Source organism: Drosophila innubila, chromosome X (assembly GCF_004354385.1).
Source record: "Drosophila innubila isolate TH190305 chromosome X, UK_Dinn_1.0, whole genome shotgun sequence".
NCBI lineage: Eukaryota > Metazoa > Arthropoda > Insecta > Diptera > Drosophilidae > Drosophila > Drosophila innubila.
The window spans coordinates 20,087,969-20,107,908 of NC_047626.1; the positions used below are offsets into that span (position 1 = coordinate 20,087,969).

At 36.5% G+C, this 19,940-nt stretch overlaps 5 protein-coding genes and 1 long non-coding RNA gene across 7 annotated transcripts; 3 read left to right on the forward strand and 3 right to left on the reverse strand.

Annotated features, from left to right (window-relative positions):
* Nucleotides 1-2,567: 2,567 nt before the first annotated feature.
* On the forward strand, nt 2,568-3,792 carry LOC117790030 (microtubule-associated protein RP/EB family member 1). Its single transcript, XM_034629273.1, has 3 exons — nt 2,568-2,588; nt 2,692-2,810; nt 3,096-3,792. Exon 3 carries the CDS (start codon nt 3,110-3,112, stop codon nt 3,677-3,679), a length of 570 nt encoding a protein of 189 aa, XP_034485164.1. The 5' UTR covers nt 2,568-2,588; nt 2,692-2,810; nt 3,096-3,109; the 3' UTR covers nt 3,680-3,792.
* Nucleotides 3,793-4,267: 475 nt separating this feature from the next.
* On the reverse strand, nt 4,268-5,135 carry LOC117790290. Of its 2 annotated transcripts, XR_004617971.1 has the most exons (4): nt 4,822-5,135; nt 4,687-4,759; nt 4,591-4,624; nt 4,268-4,533 (listed from the first exon to the last, which is right to left on the reverse strand). It is a non-coding gene; the product is annotated as an uncharacterized LOC117790290 (long non-coding RNA). The 2 variants fall into 2 exon arrangements; XR_004617970.1 differs by having other exon boundaries at nt 4,687-5,125.
* A 322-nt stretch (nt 5,136-5,457) lies between these two features.
* Nucleotides 5,458-9,564, reverse strand: LOC117793441. Its single transcript, XM_034633755.1, has 4 exons — nt 9,144-9,564; nt 8,944-9,088; nt 5,784-6,790; nt 5,458-5,726 (listed from the first exon to the last, which is right to left on the reverse strand). Exons 1-4 carry the CDS (start codon nt 9,321-9,323, stop codon nt 5,547-5,549), a joined length of 1,512 nt encoding a protein of 503 aa, XP_034489646.1. The 5' UTR covers nt 9,324-9,564; the 3' UTR covers nt 5,458-5,546.
* Nucleotides 9,565-10,128: 564 nt separating this feature from the next.
* Nucleotides 10,129-12,535, forward strand: LOC117784667. The gene is made up of 4 exons (XM_034622473.1): nt 10,129-10,432; nt 10,644-10,788; nt 11,110-12,104; nt 12,161-12,535. Exons 1-4 carry the CDS (start codon nt 10,178-10,180, stop codon nt 12,335-12,337), a joined length of 1,572 nt encoding a protein of 523 aa, XP_034478364.1. The 5' UTR covers nt 10,129-10,177; the 3' UTR covers nt 12,338-12,535.
* Nucleotides 12,536-14,019: 1,484 nt separating this feature from the next.
* Nucleotides 14,020-16,105, forward strand: LOC117788005. The gene is made up of 4 exons (XM_034626660.1): nt 14,020-14,193; nt 14,477-14,621; nt 14,731-15,725; nt 15,785-16,105. The coding sequence occupies exons 1-4, from the start codon at nt 14,020-14,022 to the stop codon at nt 15,959-15,961; spliced, it is 1,491 nt and encodes a 496-aa protein (XP_034482551.1). The 3' UTR covers nt 15,962-16,105.
* Nucleotides 16,106-16,846: 741 nt separating this feature from the next.
* LOC117784678 (transmembrane emp24 domain-containing protein 2) lies at nt 16,847-19,121 on the reverse strand. Its single transcript, XM_034622483.1, has 3 exons — nt 18,888-19,121; nt 18,493-18,827; nt 16,847-17,114 (listed from the first exon to the last, which is right to left on the reverse strand). The coding sequence occupies exons 1-3, from the start codon at nt 19,027-19,029 to the stop codon at nt 16,965-16,967; spliced, it is 627 nt and encodes a 208-aa protein (XP_034478374.1). The 5' UTR covers nt 19,030-19,121; the 3' UTR covers nt 16,847-16,964.
* Between the last annotated feature and the right edge of the window lie 819 nt (nt 19,122-19,940).

Genomic DNA, 19,940 nt, shown 5'->3' on the forward strand with positions numbered 1-19,940 from the left:
CTTGTTTTTTTTTGCTACATGAATCTTAAAGTATTTCTGTGTTGAGATGTAATTATTTATCTTTGATATTGGATTGATTAGGTCATGTCTATGCATGTATTTGCCCAACGGTTGGTCTATTTCACTCATTTTTAGCAGAAAATTGAGGAAAAACATTGGAAAAATTCAAATACGAGCATTACGTGCCACTTGATGAATTTTCCTTGCGACGGTTGATTGAATTCAGTTCCATCAAATTCTCAGCTGCTTCACGTATCCGCTACTTTCTGTACTCCTCTCACACTTTCTCTCACTCTCCTTCCACCTCTCTCTCTCTCTCTATCACGGTTTCTGTCAGAAGTGATTAAAACATTGAATTTAATGAGCCTGATGAGCAAAACAGTAAAATGGACATGACCTGATGCTGGTCTGTGAGGTCAAGGGGCAGCCTAAAAGGCGTGTGCACGCTACATATAGCGGCATATTAGTTTGACATATCAATATGAGCAATCAGTAATCTCCTTTGAGTTTCTTTTAGTTTCGTATTTATTTCTGTGGCGGATACATACTGTAGTTATCCGATCAGACAGATCTCGATATATATACTATATGTAGCTAAAAGAAACAACGGCACAAAATTTCCGCAGGCTAGTTCCAATATGATTAAGGTTGCTTTAATAACTATACTTGAGCCAGTCTTAAAGTTTCGTCACTTTTACATAGTCAGAGTATGGTTTCTATTATAATATATTGAGTTTTATAAAATTGTAATACTTGAGACAGTCTAAAAGCTACTTTTTATAGCATTTATAGCTTAAAGGACACTAAACACAGCTTAGAAATTGGACATTCATAGTCAGGAAATGGTTCCTAATATGGTACTTTAAGGTTTCTAACATATTTTAACTAGTGCTTGTCTTATTTAGCATTCCCACAGTCATTTTATGGTTCCTTGAGTGGGTGCTCTTGAATTTCTATTGCTACACTCAGAAAAATATGACGTCTTAAAATTAGGTACGACCATACTTGAATTTATACCGTTTCGTTCTTAAAATTTTAAGATGCTGTGTACTAAAAATCTTGAACTTCACATTCCTATGGCAGCTATCCGAAATAGAAGTCCGATTTTATCCAAACTTAGTCAGAATATATAAGACCATGGAAAATATATAATCCGTGAGTCTCGATAAGATACCTCCAGAAACAACTGAGTTATTTGTATTAAACTAGTTTAAGATTTTTTTTGTACTTAGCTTAGTTTTTTTCAAGATTGAAAAGAAGTTAAAAATAAGATCGTTTCGTGCTAAAAATAAGTACGTTTTTGGATATTTATTTTTCATTGTCGCACCTTAGAATCCTCAACTGGTTCTAGCTACGCAAATATGACGTTAATGTTGGTTCGCTGGTAAAATCAGCAACTATTTCGAAAGGTCGAAAGGTAAGATTTTGGTTCTTAGCTTTAGAAATTAAGTACGGAAATCTTGATTTTTTTTCTGAGTGTATGATTGGTTTACATCGTGTTTCTAGGAAATCTAGCTTAGAAATAAAACATTCATAGTCAGCATATTGACATCTTTTGAGCGGTTTGAGGTTGACAGAAGTCAAAAGGCTCAACAATGTCAATTCCATGAATGTGGCGATGAAATGGAAATTGAATTTTTGTCATGAATGCAATCAATTAAAATTTATAAATGCAAAACACAACTAAAATCCAAATGCAAATAAAATAGACAACAATAACTGCCCTATGGGCAGGTGATAGAATCCAAAATGTATCAGTCGGGTTTGGGTAGTATAGTTTGGGTAGTTTGGGTAGTTTGGGTGCTTTGGGTTATAGTGCTGGCTTTACAATTTAATTGCATTTGTTTATGTGCTGCAGAAAAGCTTTTAGCACAAGTCCCACGCACAATTCGGTCGGTCAACCGTATAAAGTTGTTTAGAAATCACATTTGGGGTCTGCATAAACCAAAGTCCGGATCACTCGGACGCAATTGAATGTTTTTCTTATTTATTTGTTTTTGTTATTGGATAACTACATATGCGTGTGTGAAAGCAAATAAACATTTGTGTTTTTCGTGCAATTTATTTGCTTTTGGATTAAACTGACATAGACACTCTCAATAATTATTGTTTAACTATACAAATTACACACCTGTGTGCAGATGGGGGAAAAGTATGAAATTAGGAATGGTACAGTCAGTTCAGAGGTGTGTATGTTTAGAGCTACAACGGAAAATCACTTTAATATTTTTATAAACATGAATTATATTCAAGGAACACTCGTTTTTCCAGATCAACTTCAAAGTACTTCTCAGGAGGAGAATAGATGAAAAAGTATGGAGCTGCATTAGAAACAGATTTGAGATATTTTGGAGTGTCACAAAAATCTGTAGAAATCTCCTTTCTTCATCTGTCTGTCTTTCTCTCTCATTCATTCTAAAAAACAAAGCACAAGCAGGCGCTGGAATATAAATTAAACACGATGAAACTAGTCATAACTAGTTGTACACAAACTAGACATTACAACTTTTAAAAAGTTAAACTTTTTTTATAATATTTTTTTTTTTCAATGCACACACTTCTGCAAGTAAAGTATTAGTAATCTTTAAGTGAGTAGATTCAAATCAACTTTTCATCTATTTCTGGATCCAAAAAAGTTGCATATCTATAACCTAAAAAAATTTGAATGGTTTCATCTCTATTGTTTTCTAGCAATTTTGATATGCAAATTAACTAGAAGTAATTTTCCAAATTCTGTTTCAAGCTCTTGGTTTTCCGCTTAACAGTATAGAACCAGCAAATTTTTAAAATTGTATTCAAGTAGACTTCAGGTAAGTAACCTTTTATTAAAATACTTTTTATAGGTAACATTCTTGTCTATGCGAACTGATCCTTTAGTTGAGTTACGTCTTTGAAACTTGGTACAGTTGCCTCTTGCTTTTTAGTGCAAAAATTAAGATATAAGTTGGTATCAGTGAATCATTTGGCTATCTCAGAAAGAAATTAAAAAAAAAAAACATGACAATGATATCGGGCTCAATATTCATTAAATATTTAGCTTGGAAGATCGAGCCCAGTTTTGAAAATTATTTTATAAAATAATTTTTTAATTGCAGGTAGCATATTCAAAATGATAAAAAATCGAGGATCAACTCAGATGGCTAAGAAGACTGCAAAAAATGTGGCCACGACCAACAGTTCGAAGAAATGGTCCCGCATTAAAATAATTATTTGGGTGAATAAAACATTGGATTGTAATGTGCCAAGGATCGAGGAACTGCGCACGGGTGCTGCCTATTGTCAGCTAATGGATATCTTATTTCCGGGCACCATTCGGATGCGTAAAGTGAAATTTTTATGCAATCAACCATTTGAGTATATTGATAATTTTCGGATACTGCAACAGAGCTTTAACGAGCTGGGTGTGAATACACCCGTAAATGTTGTGCAGCTTGTGAAGGGAACATTTTATGATAACTATGAATTCGCCCAATGGTTTCGTCTGTTCTACGACACCAACTTTGTAAAAATACCCGACGGTTATGATCCGAAAGCAGCCCGCTTCGATGTGCCCATTGGCATTGGTCCATCCATTCAATTCCGTCCAGTTTATACTCCTCGCAAATTCACCACTCCAAATTCAGTTGACGCATCAACAACTTCCCAAACCTCAATAATCGAATCGGACAAAAGTGGATAATGCAGTTAAACTATTTGATTAGTTCTTTCGAAAATCTAACGTTAAGCTATTAATTGTTTTGACTAAAATGTAATACTCCAATTAACCAATATATAAGTGAATATCATAAATAAGCTGTCGGGACGAAATTTTCAATCGGGAGCACTACAACAACATCTACAACAAACTAGGGTTAATGTTTTTATTAATATCAACATCAATAATTTTTCAATATGAAAAATATTATTTTTACTACATACTTTTAAAAAAAATAACCTTAAATATCTAATATAAATATTTTTTCGCGACTCAAAATTTGTCGTGCTTACACTTAATTTTAAGTTTCTTCCACTTATTTTAACTATTTTATTGCACGGCCCAAAACAGCGGCTAAAAAATTCGAATAATTATATTGACATCAATATTGTCAGAATATAATCGATATAGCAACGATATTTTGACAGTTATAAAAATAATGCAAAATGAATTTTTTGAGTAAGACTATCATTTGGGGAAATATTTTTATTAGAGAATTAATCAAAAAATAAAATGGTGGTAGCATTAGGAATACAGGGTCTAAGCAAGCCGTTATTGGGCTGCTTTTATTTAAAAAGGTCTTGCTAAGTTGCATCATGCGGTTCTTGTACTTGCTATGTACATATTATGGCAGCCTAGACTTGAACCCGGCGAATTGGTTACCCGCAGTGATTTAGATTTAGAGCAGCGTGAAGTTGCCTGTGCCCAAAGTTTGTAAGAATTCCAAGACTCGCACCCCGTATTAATGGCTGTAAAAATTTATTCCCGCTCATAAATCGAACACGAGAATCCAAAAAATTTAATTCCTGAACAATTTCTCCCAACAGCGAATACCAATTCTGAAAAGTTAAAAAAATAATGAAAATTATGTTTAAAATTACACAACTTCATATTACCCAATAACATTTCTCAAAAAGTAAAATCAACGTTCTGAAATAAAAGTAAATTGATTAGATGCGAAAGCTATTAAATATATTATATTGTAAACCTACCAAAACTTAATGCCGCAAGGCAGTTCGATGTGAGGTGACCTTAAAAATTCCATAGGCCAGACTAAGCGTGAAGCTGATCAAAAGTAAAATCTTTGTTATGAAATATATAAAAGAAAAATAACCATTGTCATGGACCAGATGAAGGCACTCCGGACGCGACGTATCCACCAATAAAGTGTCGGATCCAGAAATCACACTACTCCAGACCCATCTCGGGAAACGAGTGAAAGAGTACAGATTATAATAGCGATTGAGATAACAATGATCATAATAATCGTGACAGTTGCTACTGCGTGGTGCCATCTTGCATATTAAGAAGAGCCAGAAATTATATGGATTCAGCCACGACATCCTTCCTCTCGTTCAGATTTTCAGTTATTGTAAGAAAAAAAAATATTTAAAAATATAGTTACGTTTTGCCAAAAATATGTATTACTGCTTGAATGGCTTTTAGTTTTAGAATGAACAATGCTAGAATTTTCTAGCGCAAACTGAACTAGCCGATGAGCAAAAGCCTACTTGAATTCGTTTTTTGGGAAAAGCCTGCTGAGATCCAAAATTCGAATTGAACAGAAACAGTAGTATATTTATGTGACAAACTTGCATACCAAATTTCAGCTGAAAATAGCAAGTACTTTTGGAGATATGATCCTCTTAAAAAAATGTTTTTAACCACTTTGAATCGATTTAAGAGTATTTGTTTACATTCTTGTTTACAAAGAAATTGAAAAGCTTGTTTGTTATGGTTAATAAGTAAATATTTATTTTGTTTATGAAATACTGCTATATATGTTTATATAATTAAGGAAATATTAAAATTGTATATGCAAATTTACATGGATTTTGTTATAAGCGTGGACTCATTTGGTGCTCTTCAGCAGAGTCTTGGCATACTCCGAGATGTGTAGGACGCCGTGCTTCAGCGATACCACGTGAAGATTCCGGCCATTGCAGTAGTCGTTGTTGATGTGCGGATTGTGGAGCTCGGTGATCAGCGTAGAGCAAGCAGTCGAGGAGTCACCAGTGGACTTTAGCATTTTCTGTAAGTGAAAACACAAGATGAGGATTTAAATTAATTTTTTAGTAAAGCGATTTACCATCCAGAACTCATTGCCGGGCAAAGCGTTGCCATCCCAGGCATAGGAGACAACGAGCAGCATATTGTCATGCTCCGGCTTGGAGAGTTTCTCTGCAGGATTGCGCTTCGAGAGATGGACCCGAATGCCGCCCTGGGGATGATGCGAACTCTCGATGACAGCGCCATTGTGGAGGCCACCGCAACGATTAAGCTTGAACCAGGAGAAGTGGATGACGCCAATGTGCGTCAGTTGCTTGTGGAGCACACGCAAACGCTGCTCGAAGGTCTCGAGAAAGATTTGCTCCTGCTGCGGGGCAACCCTCCAAACACCCAGACCGAAGCCAACGACATGAATGTAGGCAGATTTGCCGGCTTTCACAGCACGAGCCTGTGCCTCCAGCAGCAGCATGTCAAAGCTGATGGCATATCGACGTTTCATGACCAGATTATCAAAGACATCCTGCTTGTTGCCCGAGACGCCAAAGCGTTTGTTATCGATGCTCACAGTGCCATGCAAATGATCCCGCGTCTCATAGAAACAGCGCCAAAGTCTGCGATAATCCTCGGCACGTGTATTTGCCGGCTCATCCAGAGCCTGTCCATAGCCATTGTCCTCGGTGTTCTGTGTGCGTGCAATGACAATGTCCTGAAACTCCATGAGATTGCGACGCGACAGGCGGGCACCAATCAGGCCAATGATGACACCATCCTGCTCCAGACTTTTGCGATTGCGCGTCACGCGTCCACAATTCGTGCGCTCTCCCTCATTAATGAACTCCGTGTGGGAGCTAACCGAGAGCAGCGCCGACAGCTTCACCTCATCATAGCTGAGCACATGCTCCAGCTGCAGCGGCGCCTGCTCCTCGCTGCTGCCAATGGGCTCAAAGCCGCTGGCACCACGTTCCCCCGTCAGCAGCAAATACTTGTCGTTCCGATCAAAGAAGCTGGCACATCGCTTGGCCAACAGACGCTGCACAAAATCGCACAGCGACAGTTGACGATACACGGGCAGCTCCACTTCGTTGCCTGCGAATTAGTTGTATTAACAAGTTGTTTTATTTCCAATTTATTTAAGAAAATTAATACTAAGGCTTCTACAATTAAAGGAAAACGGATCGAAAAGCAACCACAAGACTACGAAATTTGTAATTATGAAATAAAAATAATAAAATCAATATTAGGAGCAATAAAATCAAGATGGCAAAACTGTTAAGTTGATATCAACAATTATTTTTTAAACAAACAAATTATTTTTTCAAAAAAATTGAAAATATGAAATCAGCAATAAAGGCCATCATTTTGTCATCCCATATAATTAAATTTATCTAGATCTAATTTGGTTAAGATCGGACCACTATATGATAGAGCTGCCGTAGAAGCGATAGGTTCAAAGTAAGGCTTTAGTACGGAAAACTTGGTTGATTCTTAATATATCTTCAACAAACTTACGGACTGTATATTTGGTAATGTTCTACACACCCGTACCAAATTTCGATTAAGATTGGACCATTATACCAGTTCAGAGGTGTGTATGATTAGAGCTACAATGGAAAACATGAACACTCGTTTTTCAAGATAAACTTCAAAGTACTTCTCAGGAGAATAATGGATGAAAAAGTAAGAAGCTGCATTAGAAACAGATTTGAGATATTTAGGAGTGCCACAAAAATCTGTAGAGATCCCCTTTCTCCATCTGTCTGACTTTCTCTCTCATTCATTCTAAAAAACTAAAGTACAAGCAGGCGCTGGAATATAAATTAAATACAATGGCAAGCTTTTTGTTTGAAACTAGTCATTACTAGTTGTTCACAAACTAAGCATTACAATTTTTAAAAAGTTAACCTTTTTCAACCTATTTTATTTTATTTTTTCAGCTTAAGGTGATTAGAATGACATCAACTCTTCATCTATTTCTGGATCCCAATAGTTGCATATCTTTATCCAATAAAATTTTTAATGGTTTCATCTCTATTTTTCTCTAGGACTTTGTATCGCAAATTAACTAGATGTAAACTTCCAAATTCAGTTTCAAGCTCTTGGTTTTCCGTTTAGCATTATAGCACCAACACATTAAGTTTAAGGTGAGTAGAATTATATAAACTCTTCATCTATTTCTGCATACCAAAAGTTGCATATAAAGTTTCAAGAAAGTTTATAAAGGTTTCATCTCTATTATTTTCTAGGAATTTTGAAATGCAAATTAACTAGACGTAATTCTGATTCAAGCTCTTGGTTTTCCGTTTAGCATTATAGCACCAACACATTTTTAAAATTTTATTCAAGTAGACTTCAGGTAAGTAACCTTTTATTAAAATACTTTTTATGGGTAACATTCTTGTCTATGCGAACTGATCCCTCAGTTGAGTTACGTCTTTGAAACTTGGTACAGTTGCCTCTAGCTTTTTAGTGCAACAATTAAGATATAAGTTGGTATCAGTGAATCATTTGGCTATCTCAGAAAGAAATATAAAAAAAAAAACATGACAATGATATCGGGCTTAATATTCATTAAATATTTAGCTTGGAAGATCGAGCCCATATTTGGAAAGTATTCTATAAAATAATTTTTAATTACAGGTAGCATATTCAAAATGATCAAAAATCGAGGAACAAGTCAGATGGCTAAAAAGACTGCAAAAAATGTGGCCACGACCAACAGTTCGAAGAAATGGTCCCGCATTAAAATAATTATTTGGGTGAATAAAACATTGGATTGTAATGTGCCAAGGATCGAGGAACTGCGCACGGGTGCTGCCTATTGTCAGCTAATGGATATCTTATTTCCGGGCACCATTCGGATGCGTAAAGTGAAATTTTTATGCAATCAACCATTTGAGTATATTGATAATTTTCGGATACTGCAACAGAGCTTTAACGAGCTGGGTGTGAATACACCCGTAAATGTAGTGCAGCTGGTCAAGGGAACATTTTATGATAACTATGAATTCGCCCAATGGTTTCGTCTGTTCTACGACACCAACTTTGTAAAAATACCCGACGGTTATGATCCGAAAGCAGCCCGCTTCGATGTGCCCATTGGCATTGGTCCATCCATTCAATTCCGTCCAGTTTATACTCCTCGCGAATCCACCACTCCAAATTCAGTTGACGCATCAACAACTTCCCAAACCTCAATAATCGAATCGGACAAAAGTATCGCTGCCAAGGAGCACACTTACCCCACTTGCCCTTGTGCTCCAGAAACTGCAGATAAAGTGCGAGAGTGCGTTCATGTATTAGCGGATAAACAGACGCTATTTGTTGGCCAATTAACTGATGACGCAACTTCGGTTGACTCAGCACACGACAGCTCTCCACGCCAAACTGTTGAGGATTGGGATGACAAGGAGCCACAACATAGAGAATTGTAAAGACGCACCTGAAGTGGAAACTTTGTTGATTTCTTCATGAAAGCAGACACATTAACAGTTGCCTCGGCATCAGGTTTCTTTAAGGTTTCACATTGCTGCAGCAGCTTCCGACCAAATTCGGAAATTGGCTGCAATTCTCCATCGATTGTTGGCCAAATTGCATCCACGTCATTGCCAAATGTTGTCATGTTCTCTGTCTTTGATCTGTCTGCACTGTGCAATTTCACAATTATATTTAAACTGTCTTCCACATGCGTGCCGCACTTTTATTTATTTACATTATACCCTGTTCGTAATTAAATAATAGGGGGTATATTCCGACAGACACCTGTTACTTGTAGACATATTTTTATTTCTATTAACATTTGCGAACGGTTTAAAATGTGGCAGCGCCGTTTTCGATAATAATGCAACTACTTTAAATCCTTTAGTTGACGAAAAAAAAAAAGATCACTTGTATCGATTAGCGATTGGCAAAAATCTAGTAATTATAAGTACTTAAAGCAAACGCACTCTGCTAGGGTATTAGTTGGCGACTACTTTAAAAGAAAAATAAGCACCGGTTTCATTAATCGTTTTCTAGTATTGAGCAGACTGATGAAATATTGATCGCTGGATATGTTGCTCAAACTGACGAAATAATGAACGCTGGGAAGAGGTAGAGCTGCAAAACTATCGATAGTGACCCATTCAATGCATTCGATTATTTAGTCGTACAAATTCAATAGTAACATTTTAACATATTTAAATTACAAATTCTTCTACATTTTTTGTCTTAAGACCGTACATAATAAATTAAAATAAGTATAAATAAAAATAAACTTTATAAATAAACATAACTGATAGAAAAAATCGATCGTTTTTGCTGCGCAATGAAATCAAATCACATAAATGAGATTCAGGAATCCCTTTATTATTTGCGAATTTCAGACTGTCAATTAAACTGCCTACTGTTTTGTACGTTTAGCAACACTGCATTCTTGCGGTGATTTTTGCTTGTTGTTTGTTTCCAGTTTCCAAATAAAAGTCAAATCGTTTGTTAATGCTTGGCATATCCCGACATTTAAAACGAACCCTAGGCAAATTATTCAGAAACTGCAGCAGTAGCAAAATGGACAACATATGCTGTGATCTTGGAGATTTCTGGCCAAATCCAGAAACCGGCAAATTTCCGCTTCTCAGTGATTTTGCAAAGGAACATTTGGAAAAGTGCACGGAGCTGACAAAGCCGACCACCAAGGCAGATGCTGTGGATTTGGACAAGTTCATGGAAATATCCGAGAAGTTTCCCGCTAAGGTACGTTCAGAATATTTGTTGATCTCGAGATAACCTACAGTTAGTCGAAAAAATTGTTTTTGACTTAATACAGAAATGCCCATATTTTATTTAAAAATAAAACCACTTGGAATTTTAACCTGATAATAATATACATATAGGTTTATGGTTCTAAGAACAATTAAAAAAAAAATGGAAAAAAAATAATTTAATTGATTTCCCCCTCCGGCAGTTTGGCACAGATAACTGTAGGGTGAAGTCTCAGCCCAAGGAGCGCCGTCAGCGGATACGTGAGCAGATTGCATCCGCCTATCCGATTATACACGAGTTCACGCTCTTTCTGTACTTGAACTTTCTGGAGCACAAGCAAAAGTTCGGTAAGTACATAAATGCTCTTATCAGTAGAGCGTTATCATTACTTTTAAATCATAATTGAAAAAATTGACACTCATTAAAAATTTTTTGGCAAAATATAACTTTGAATATTTGATATGTATTTAAGTATTATGTTTAAAATAAACCAAAATTGGAAAAATTAAATAAATAATTGTAGTTCTAAAAATATATTTATGTGTCAAAATGTGGAAGAAACATTAAAAAAAATAATTCACATTAAATTATTCGAACATTAATATTTCTTGCACTTTTGGTTAATTGTTACAAGACTTAACATTCCGATTACTCTCGTTGATCAACAGGCAATTCCAAGGAACTGAGTGTCTACAAAAACCTAACGATTTCTGAGTTTGTGCAGCGTTTGCTCGACAAGCGCTGTGTATACTTCTTCGGTGGCAACGACGATTACAAGCTCTTGGACGGCAGTGGAGGATATGAAGGCTTCGAGCAGATTGGCACCGATGAGGAGAAGGCGCCTCTTTTGCTGCAGAATGTGCTCAGCTATGATGAGATAAAGCTGGCAGCCTTGCTCTACGTCTCAACGCACTCGGAGTTCATTAACAACGGGACACGGTCCAATGCGGGCGTTGTGGAGCAGGACAAGTCCAAGATTGAAGTTGAGGGCGTCATTATGGGTCTTATTGGTGCACGTTTCGAGCGGGATCATGTCATGGAGTGCGAGGACATTTTAATTACAAAAGAGCAAAACACTAAAGCTCATGGTTATGGATCTAATGGCAGTTCTACTGTCGCTTCCAGCCGTGTCCAGGACTATCGACGCATTTGGCGTGAGTTCTATCAGGAGCCCAGGGACTTTTGCTATGACGACATCAAGGCGGATAACAAGCGCTTCCTCTCCATGGGAAATGGAATGTTCGACAATGTTGTCATGAGCAAACGCTATGCGATCAGCTTTGATTCATTGCTGCTGGAGGCGGAGGCCCGAGCTGCAGCGGCTGGAAAGCCAGCATATATACACGTTGTGGGCTTTGGTCTCGGCGTTTGGAAGATCACCCAACGGCAGGAGGAAATCTTTTACGAAACCTTTGAGCAACGTTTGCGTGCACTTGGCCCTCGTCTTCTGCACATTGGCGTCGTGCATTTCTCTTGGTTCCATTTGGACACCTGGTGTGGCATCTATGATGGCGCCATCATAGAGCAACCAATGCATCCTCAAGGTGGCATTCGGGTGCGCATCTCTACACGCAATCCAGCTGATAAGTTGACAGAGAATATGCTGCCCATTGTCACTTATGCCTGGGATGGGAATGCTCTGCCAGGCAACGAGTTCTGGGCGGTGAGTCGAAGATTCCTCTCACTTTTTCAATTACTTATTTCTATTCTTGCTTTTAGGGTATGCTGGTCAGTACTGGAGATCCGGCTGCTGCTTGCTCCACATTGATTACCGAACTGCAGAATTCTCACATCAACAAGGATTACATGAGTGGCAACAATCTCCACATTGCTTCAATGCAACACGGCGTACTCCACATTGCCGACTATGCAAAGACTCTCCTCTCTCGATCCTAGACAAAACGCCAAGACCATATACATATATACTCTATATGATCAAATTGTAATTTCTTATTTTGGTTTATTTACCTGCCATTATTGTACTTGTGTAATTTACGCTTACAGCGATTTTTCGAACTGTGTATTTTTTATGCGTGATAAAGTTAAACTTTTTGTAATTTTAATACTTAAACTTATTGAAACTGCTTTTTGAAATAGATGTGATAAATTTTTTTGAAATACTCAGTTTTCTTGAACATTATCAAAAATGTATCAAAATACGTGTGTGGAATCTATGTATATATATATTTGCCATTATCTATTAGAATGACAAACATTTTATATTCAGTGGAAGATAGAATATATGACTCATTTGCCTTCATATCTAAAAAACGTAATTTATATGTTGTTTCAATTTTGCTAATTATATTCTATTAAGACATTTTTCATATGAAAAATGATTCATATTTTTTTTTTTAAGAAGTAAAGTAAAATTTTATTAAATAGAGATATCTCAGAAACAAAAAAGTTTTTCATACTAAAACTTGATTTTTGACCGATGGGTCCTATGGCATCTATATGATATAGTGAACCGATTTGAGTTACTATTGGTAAAAATGTATAAGACAACATAAAATACAGATTTTGTGAGTTTGGTTGAAATATCTTAGATAATAAGAACGTTTTTTTTTTACTAAAGAGGGATTTTCGATCGATTGTTCCTATTAGGAACTTCCTATGCCAGCTATGTGGAATGGTGAACCGATTTGAACCAAATTTGGTGGGGATTTATAACACATTACCAGATGCACAACACGATACGTTGATATTTCTAAAAAAACAACAGCATTTTTCCATACTAAAGGCTGATTCTCAACCGATCCTTATATAGCAGCAATATGATATAATAATCCGATTTTAACACAGTATGTTTAAAAAGTGTAAGACAACAACATATTGATATTTTGTGTGATTGGTTAAGATATCTTAAAAAATACAAGCAGTTTTCAAACTTAAAGTCAAAATCACTCCGACTGAAATTCATCAAATTCGACAAAAAACAAAACACTTTCGATGTATGAAATGACTTCTCTATGGGTTATTTGCTAGTGGATTCAAAAATAATCAGTGTGTCAGAAAGTTTGTGTTTGTTTTGGGACAATGCGGGCATTTATTAGTCATATTTAATTAATTGTATGGGTCTTTCGATTAAATTTTGATTTGTTTTTTTTTTTTTTTAATTTTTAAGTTTGTATCTTAATAATCACAATATTTCTGATATCTTATAAAAAAAAACACACACTATCACTAAGCAAATAACCTATATCGAAGTCATTTCATACAACGAAAATTCCCCAAGACGTTGCGTCCACCGGTGTAATTTTCTATGAAACTTAAAAAAAGGACCGGGTCTTTTTAACTTAAAAAAACTTTTAAGTACTAAGCTATCGATAGTTAAGGCGGATCTTAATATGATTTACGATCAAATTAAATCATTTTCAGAAGCCCATTTTTGTGCGTTTAACAGCACTGCTCCCTTTAAATTTCTTATCGCCGGCGGTTTTTGTGCCTATTATTTTTATATACGAATCATATTAAGTTTTAGTTTGCGAATGAAAGGCCGTTAGATCTTAGCTTATCTCGCATTATAGAAAAAAAAAATTATGAGCAAATTATGGAGGAAACTCAACTGCAGCAAAATGAACGATATATGCTGTGATCTAGATTTCTGGCCAAGTTTAGATGCTAGTAATTTTCCCGTTCTCAGCGATTTTGCAAGGAAACAATTGGAAAATTGCAAGCAGGTGATTAAACCGTGTGATGCTGTGGATTTGGACAAGTTCATGGAAATATCCGAACAGTTTCCGGCTAAGGTACGTACGGAATATTTGTTGAACTTGAGATAATCTTCAGTTGGTCGAAACAAAAACGGTATCGTGTTTTTCTTTTCTCATTTTATTATGGTTATTATCAGGGGTGCTACAGAATGCGAAAATAACCGAAAATCTTGCAAAGCTCCATAAATTTTTGGGAGGTTTTCGGCATAAAATAAAAGTCCATTGATTTTTACAATTTTTAAAAATAATAAAAATCAAATATGTGAATTTTTTATCTTCTCGCAACTTTCCCAACTACAAATCCTTCCCCCTCCGGCAGTTTGGCACAGATAACTGTCGGGTGAAGTCTCAGCCCAAGGAGCGCCGTCAGCGGATACGTGAGCAGATTGCATCCGCCTATCCGATTATACACGAGTTCACGCTCTTTCTGTACTTGAACTTTCTGGAGCACAAGCAAAAGTTCGGTTAGTAAATGAATGATTAAAGAAAGGTTAATCATTTATTCTATTTAGTTTATCCTTGAGAATCCCTTGTCTTCGCCAGCATACTACAATTTTTTTGCTTTTTACCCAGGCAATTCCAAGGAACTGAGCGTCTATAAGAACCTAACGCTGACTGAGTTCGTGCAGCGTTTGCTTGAGAAGCGTTGTGTTTATTTCTTTAACAACTCTGACAGTTACTTGCTTATGGATGGCAGCAGGGGGCACGGAGGGTTCGAGCAGATTGGCACCGATGAAGAGCAGGAGCCACTTTTGCTGCAGAATGTGCTCAGCTATGATGAGATCAAGTTATCGGCTTTGCTTCATGTCTCAACGCACTCGGAGTTCATTAACAACGGGACGAGGAGGAATGCGGGCGCTGTGGAGCAGGACAAGTCCAAGATTGAGGTTGAGGGCGTTATCATGGGTCTTGTTGGAGGACGCTTCCAGCGGAAGAATGTCATGGAGTATCAGGACATTTTAATTACCAAAGAGCAAAACACTAAAGCCAACGGCTATGGATCTAATGGCAGCTCCACTGATGCTTCCAGCCGTGTCCAGGACTATCGACGCATTTGGCGTGAGTTCTATCAGGAGCCCAGGGACTTTTGCTATGACGATATCGAGACGAATAACAAGCGCTTTCTGCCCCTGGTTATTGGAATGTTCGACAATGTTGTCATGAGCAAACGCTATGCGATCAGCTTTGATTCATTGCTGCTGGAGGCGGAGGCCCGAGCTGCAGCGGCTGGAAAGCCAGCATATATACACGTTGTGGGCTTTGGTCTCGGCGTTTGGAAGATCACCCAACGGCAGGAGGAAATCTTTTACGAAACCTTTGAGCAACGTTTGCGTGCACTTGGTCCTCGTCTTCTGCACATTGGCGTCGTGCATTTCTCTTGGTTCCATTTGGACACCTGGTGTGGCATCTATGATGGCGCCATCATAGAGCAACCAATGCATCCTCAAGGTGGCATTCGGGTGCGCATCTCTACACGCAATCCAGCTGATAAGTTGACAGAGAATATGCTGCCCATTGTCACTTATGCCTGGGATGGGAATGCTCTGCCAGGCAACGAGTTCTGGACGGTAAGAAGAATATCTTTATAGACTTTTTTTCCATTACATTTTTCTATATCTTCCTATAGGGTATGTTGGCCAGCTCTGGAGATCCGGCTGCTGCGAGCTCCACATTGATTACCGAACTGCAGAATTCTCACATCAACAAGGATTACATGAGTGGCAACAATCTCCACATTGCTTCTGTACAACACGGCGTACTCCACATTGCCGACTATGCAAAGACTCTCCTCTCTCAATCCTAGACGTCAAGATTAACTACATACTTATATAGTAATAATATAATAATATATACTATATATGTTCAAATTATAACTTTTTTTTTCTATTCTTTATGAGTGTCTGCGTTATATGTAAATCTGTTATTTAGGATTAAAGAAAATTCTCAAGTTCTCATAATCTTAATGTAATAACGTTAAATTTTACTTGTATAAATTGTAATTATAAGAATGATTTATATGCTATAACTTATAACAAAAAATGGTATTAGTTGGTTCTATTTTCTTTGAGGTATACTTGAGGGTAACTAAAATTTAGATAAGGTTTCGCTATATATATTTTATTTAGTCATTTATTCGTAAATGCAAACCGCTTTGTATTTACTTAAAAAAAATCTGTTCACGATAACGAAATTATAAACAATAATGAATCTCTAACAAAAAAAATTGACGTGGCAAAAGAAAAAATAAAAAAATTTATTAATTATTCTGTGTTTAGTTTTTAGGAAGTGACTTTCTTTAAAAATAAGTGCTGTTGTGGTTGTAGAGCTCATAAAATATAAGCAATTATTTGTTGTTTATATATTAATATGGTTGCTTACTTTTTCTATTTTTCTATGAAATTATATGCAAACGATTTGACCGATCTCTTCTGTGTCTTTTATATGATATATGATGAGCTTGAACCAAATTTGGTAAGGATATCCACAATCTGTGAGATTGGTTGTGATATTTAAAAAAAACAACCAAGTTTTGCATAATAAAGGTTGATTTCCAAGCGATCGTTTCTACGGCAGAGCCATGATATAGTGATTATATCTGGCCAGTTATAATATATGTACTGCTGCCAAAATTATAATACGCTCTGAAAAGATACCCTAAAATATATATGAAAAAGAAGGTATTTGTTTGGTGTTTAAATTTTGTTACAAAAAAATTATTTAATTTATCAGTTAAAATTAGGCTGAGACTGCCACACATATACATTCCATCTATACACGTGCGCAACGTAAAGGATGTTGCACAAGGATTAAACAACGCGCTTGACCTCAAAGAAACGCTTAAGGTAATACACCTGTCCGACGGTCATGAGCACCAGGACCAGAGCCTCAAATGTGGACCACAAGACGACACGGGAGTTGGTGCTTTCATTGACCGAACGATGAATCTTGTCACGCACCTGCAACAAAGAGGGAAATGTATTATATTAAGGGAAACAGTAGCAGTATTAGGTAGCTTGACTTGGCAATATTTTAATTTCACTTAATGATAGCTAGAAATCCTGTTATTTAAAAAATAGAAATTGACTTTTTTCAGGTTGCCAGACAACATTAATATACTAAAGAATGTCAATATATTCTTTGAAGAACATCAATTAAAAGAAAACAACAATACTATCAGTTAAGTACTGGAATATTTTACTGATGAATATATTGAAAATGATTACTTTGGAGGTTGATCGGGTTTTCAGCCAAATGTAGCTAGTTAATGCGAATTTAATAAACAGAGTGCCCCTAAAGTTAAATATGAAATTGAAAATTTGTAGATTGTGTCAACGCAATTTAAACAAAAAACTTTTTCATACTAAAACTTGATTTTCTACCGATCGGTCCTATGACAGCTATATAATATAGTTGACCGATTTGAACGAACTTCAGCCAGGATGGACAAAAACAAGATAAATGCATATTCTATCAGTTTGATTAAGATATCTCAAAAAACAAAAAACTTATCAAACTAGGACTGAATTTACGATTGAGCGTCTCTATTGTAGCTAAATGGTATAGTGAACCGATTTTAACCAAATTTGGTCAGGATGTTTAATACCAGCCTAAATGCATATTCTATCAGTTTGGATTTGATATCTCAACAAAAAAAAACTTTTCCATACTAAAACTTCATTTTCGATGTATCGTTGCTATGGCAGCTATATGATATAGTGGACCGATTTTAACCAAATTTCGTCGGGATGTTTAATACCAGCCTAGATGCATATTCTATTAGTTTGGTTCTGATATCTCAACAAACAAAAAACTTTTCCGTACTAAAACTTCATTTTTGATGTATCGTTTCTATGGCAGCTATATGATATAGTGGTCCGATCCAAAAATAAAAACAAACTGGATCTGCGTACGGTATCCAGGAGCCTACATACCAAATTTATATTCTTAATAATTTATATTCTTATAATATATTCTTTGAGATCGGTACGTTTAAATAGACAGACGGACGGACAGACAGACAGACAGACGGAAATCGCTAAATCGGTTGTTGATACTGATCAAGAATACATATACCTTAGGGGATCGAATGCCTTGTTTTGCCTGTTACATACATTCTGCCAAGCCCATTATACCCTTTATGGCAACTTTTAATGGGCACAGGGTATAGGAATTATCGAATTAAAGTAGTTAACAATATGTACAATGTACATGACTACCTTTTAGCTATTTCTAGCTAGACTAATTTATATTTGCTCAGTTCTGACAACACTGACAACTGAAGATAAGAGCGAAGAATGACAACGGAAGGGTGGGTGGGGGAATATGGATACTTACGTGCATGTATTCCTGCTCGTGCTTGACGCTGGTCAACTTGCCCGAAAGCTCGAGTATCATGTCCTCGAGCTTGGTGTGTCCGACCTCTTCCTGGCCAGGTGCACCGGGTGCACGTTGCGGTGGTTCGCCCAATTCAATGGAGAACATGATGAGCTTGGGTGTCATGCTGCTGCGCTCGTTGTTGAAGCAAACGGTGTAGGCTCCCTTCGATGGTGCAACAAATGTGTATTTTCCCGATGATTCCTTTTCGGTCTCGTACATTACGTGCTGATCGGGGCCGGTGATTTTGATGTCCACATCATAGAAGCCGCCATCAATCACCTCGAATGTAACTCCTGCAAATGACGGGTATTTTTATAACTTGCATTTCAAGTTGAATTGCAAATTGCTCTTACCAAATTTTGTGCCACCTTCAACATTCTCAAAGAAACATTCCTCGTTATGTGCATCGACATTTACGATAAACGCCTGGGCCGCTGTTGACAGCATAATTAGTCCACATAATGCTAGCAGCAGTTTGGTTACTGTTGTTTCCATTATGTCGTGGCTGATTTAACTCCTTTCTCGTGGAAATTGTTGTAAATTTTCTAAAAAGCGGCAGCCACGTAGTTGTACTTGTGTCGATTGGCACTTGCGATTGTCTTGTTATCGAGTTGTCAGCAGTTGTCACTAAATAAATACTAGTATTTTCTTATCGATTTATCAAAAAAATACTAGTACATTACTCTTCGATACGGTCACACTCTGCCCGTTTGTTTTTTGGTAACCACTGTTGCCAACTTAGCTATTTTGATCTATTATGGCTATTTTTAGAGTTCGAATGCTAGAAAAATTTTAAAATTGCAAATAGCCGGAAATATAGGCATTTTCAATATATATTCAACTATGTTTTGCTATAAGTATTTCTTCTTGAACTGTGCTAAATAGTACACAAAATTGAATTCCAGCCAGAAACAGCTACTTTACCTCTAAAAAGTTGGCAGCACTGCACTTAACGGAAATTTATGAAAATTGTGGCACACATTATACAAGAGTGTTACAGCTCAAAAGATAATATAATATTAGTTTTGAGCACAACCAGTTTTGTATTTTCTTAAAATTTTTAATGGTATTCAGGCAATAAATTCGTTTTATTACGCCAATAATCAATTACAAATCCAGGATAATTGCAGAGACTTGACTGAAATTAAAATTAATTTTATCTTTATTTATATACAATAAATGCACCAATTTATTTGTCAATAGATTGTTTCTTATAATTGATCAAGCAATTCAATGTGTACATTTTGTATGAGAGAAAGTAATATTTTAAAGACTGCGCCAACATAACAGACGCTTAATAGCTGTTGGACGTCGTTAAATATCGAAAGCACCAAAGAAATATCGATAGTAGTCGCATTATGACCAAATTGTTTAGTATTTTTGGTATTACATGAGTCGATAGGTCT

Excerpts from the sequence above, each read along its gene's own strand:
- LOC117790030 (XM_034629273.1), top strand. The coding sequence starts at position 3,110 with ATGATAAAAAATCGAGGATCAACTCAGATGGCTAAGAAGACTGCAAAA.
- LOC117793441 (XM_034633755.1), bottom strand. The coding sequence starts at position 9,323 with ATGACAACATTTGGCAATGACGTGGATGCAATTTGGCCAACAATCGAT. Across the intron at positions 6,791-8,943 it reads GGAGCACAAGGGCAAGTGGG|GCAACGAAGTGGAGCTGCCC; the intron begins GTAAGTGTGCTC and ends ACTAATTCGCAG. Across the intron at positions 5,727-5,783 it reads CCGGCAATGAGTTCTGGATG|AAAATGCTAAAGTCCACTGG; the intron begins GTAAATCGCTTT and ends TTTCACTTACAG.
- LOC117784667 (XM_034622473.1), top strand. The coding sequence starts at position 10,178 with ATGCTTGGCATATCCCGACATTTAAAACGAACCCTAGGCAAATTATTC. Across the intron at positions 10,433-10,643 it reads CCGAGAAGTTTCCCGCTAAG|TTTGGCACAGATAACTGTAG; the intron begins GTACGTTCAGAA and ends CCCCTCCGGCAG. Across the intron at positions 10,789-11,109 it reads GGAGCACAAGCAAAAGTTCG|GCAATTCCAAGGAACTGAGT; the intron begins GTAAGTACATAA and ends GTTGATCAACAG.
- LOC117788005 (XM_034626660.1), top strand. The coding sequence starts at position 14,020 with ATGAACGATATATGCTGTGATCTAGATTTCTGGCCAAGTTTAGATGCT. Across the intron at positions 14,194-14,476 it reads CCGAACAGTTTCCGGCTAAG|TTTGGCACAGATAACTGTCG; the intron begins GTACGTACGGAA and ends CCCCTCCGGCAG. Across the intron at positions 14,622-14,730 it reads GGAGCACAAGCAAAAGTTCG|GCAATTCCAAGGAACTGAGC; the intron begins GTTAGTAAATGA and ends CTTTTTACCCAG.
- LOC117784678 (XM_034622483.1), bottom strand. The coding sequence starts at position 19,029 with ATGGAAACAACAGTAACCAAACTGCTGCTAGCATTATGTGGACTAATT. Across the intron at positions 18,828-18,887 it reads TGAAGGTGGCACAAAATTTG|GAGTTACATTCGAGGTGATT; the intron begins GTAAGAGCAATT and ends CGTCATTTGCAG. Across the intron at positions 17,115-18,492 it reads ACGAGCAGGAATACATGCAC|GTGCGTGACAAGATTCATCG; the intron begins GTAAGTATCCAT and ends TCTTTGTTGCAG.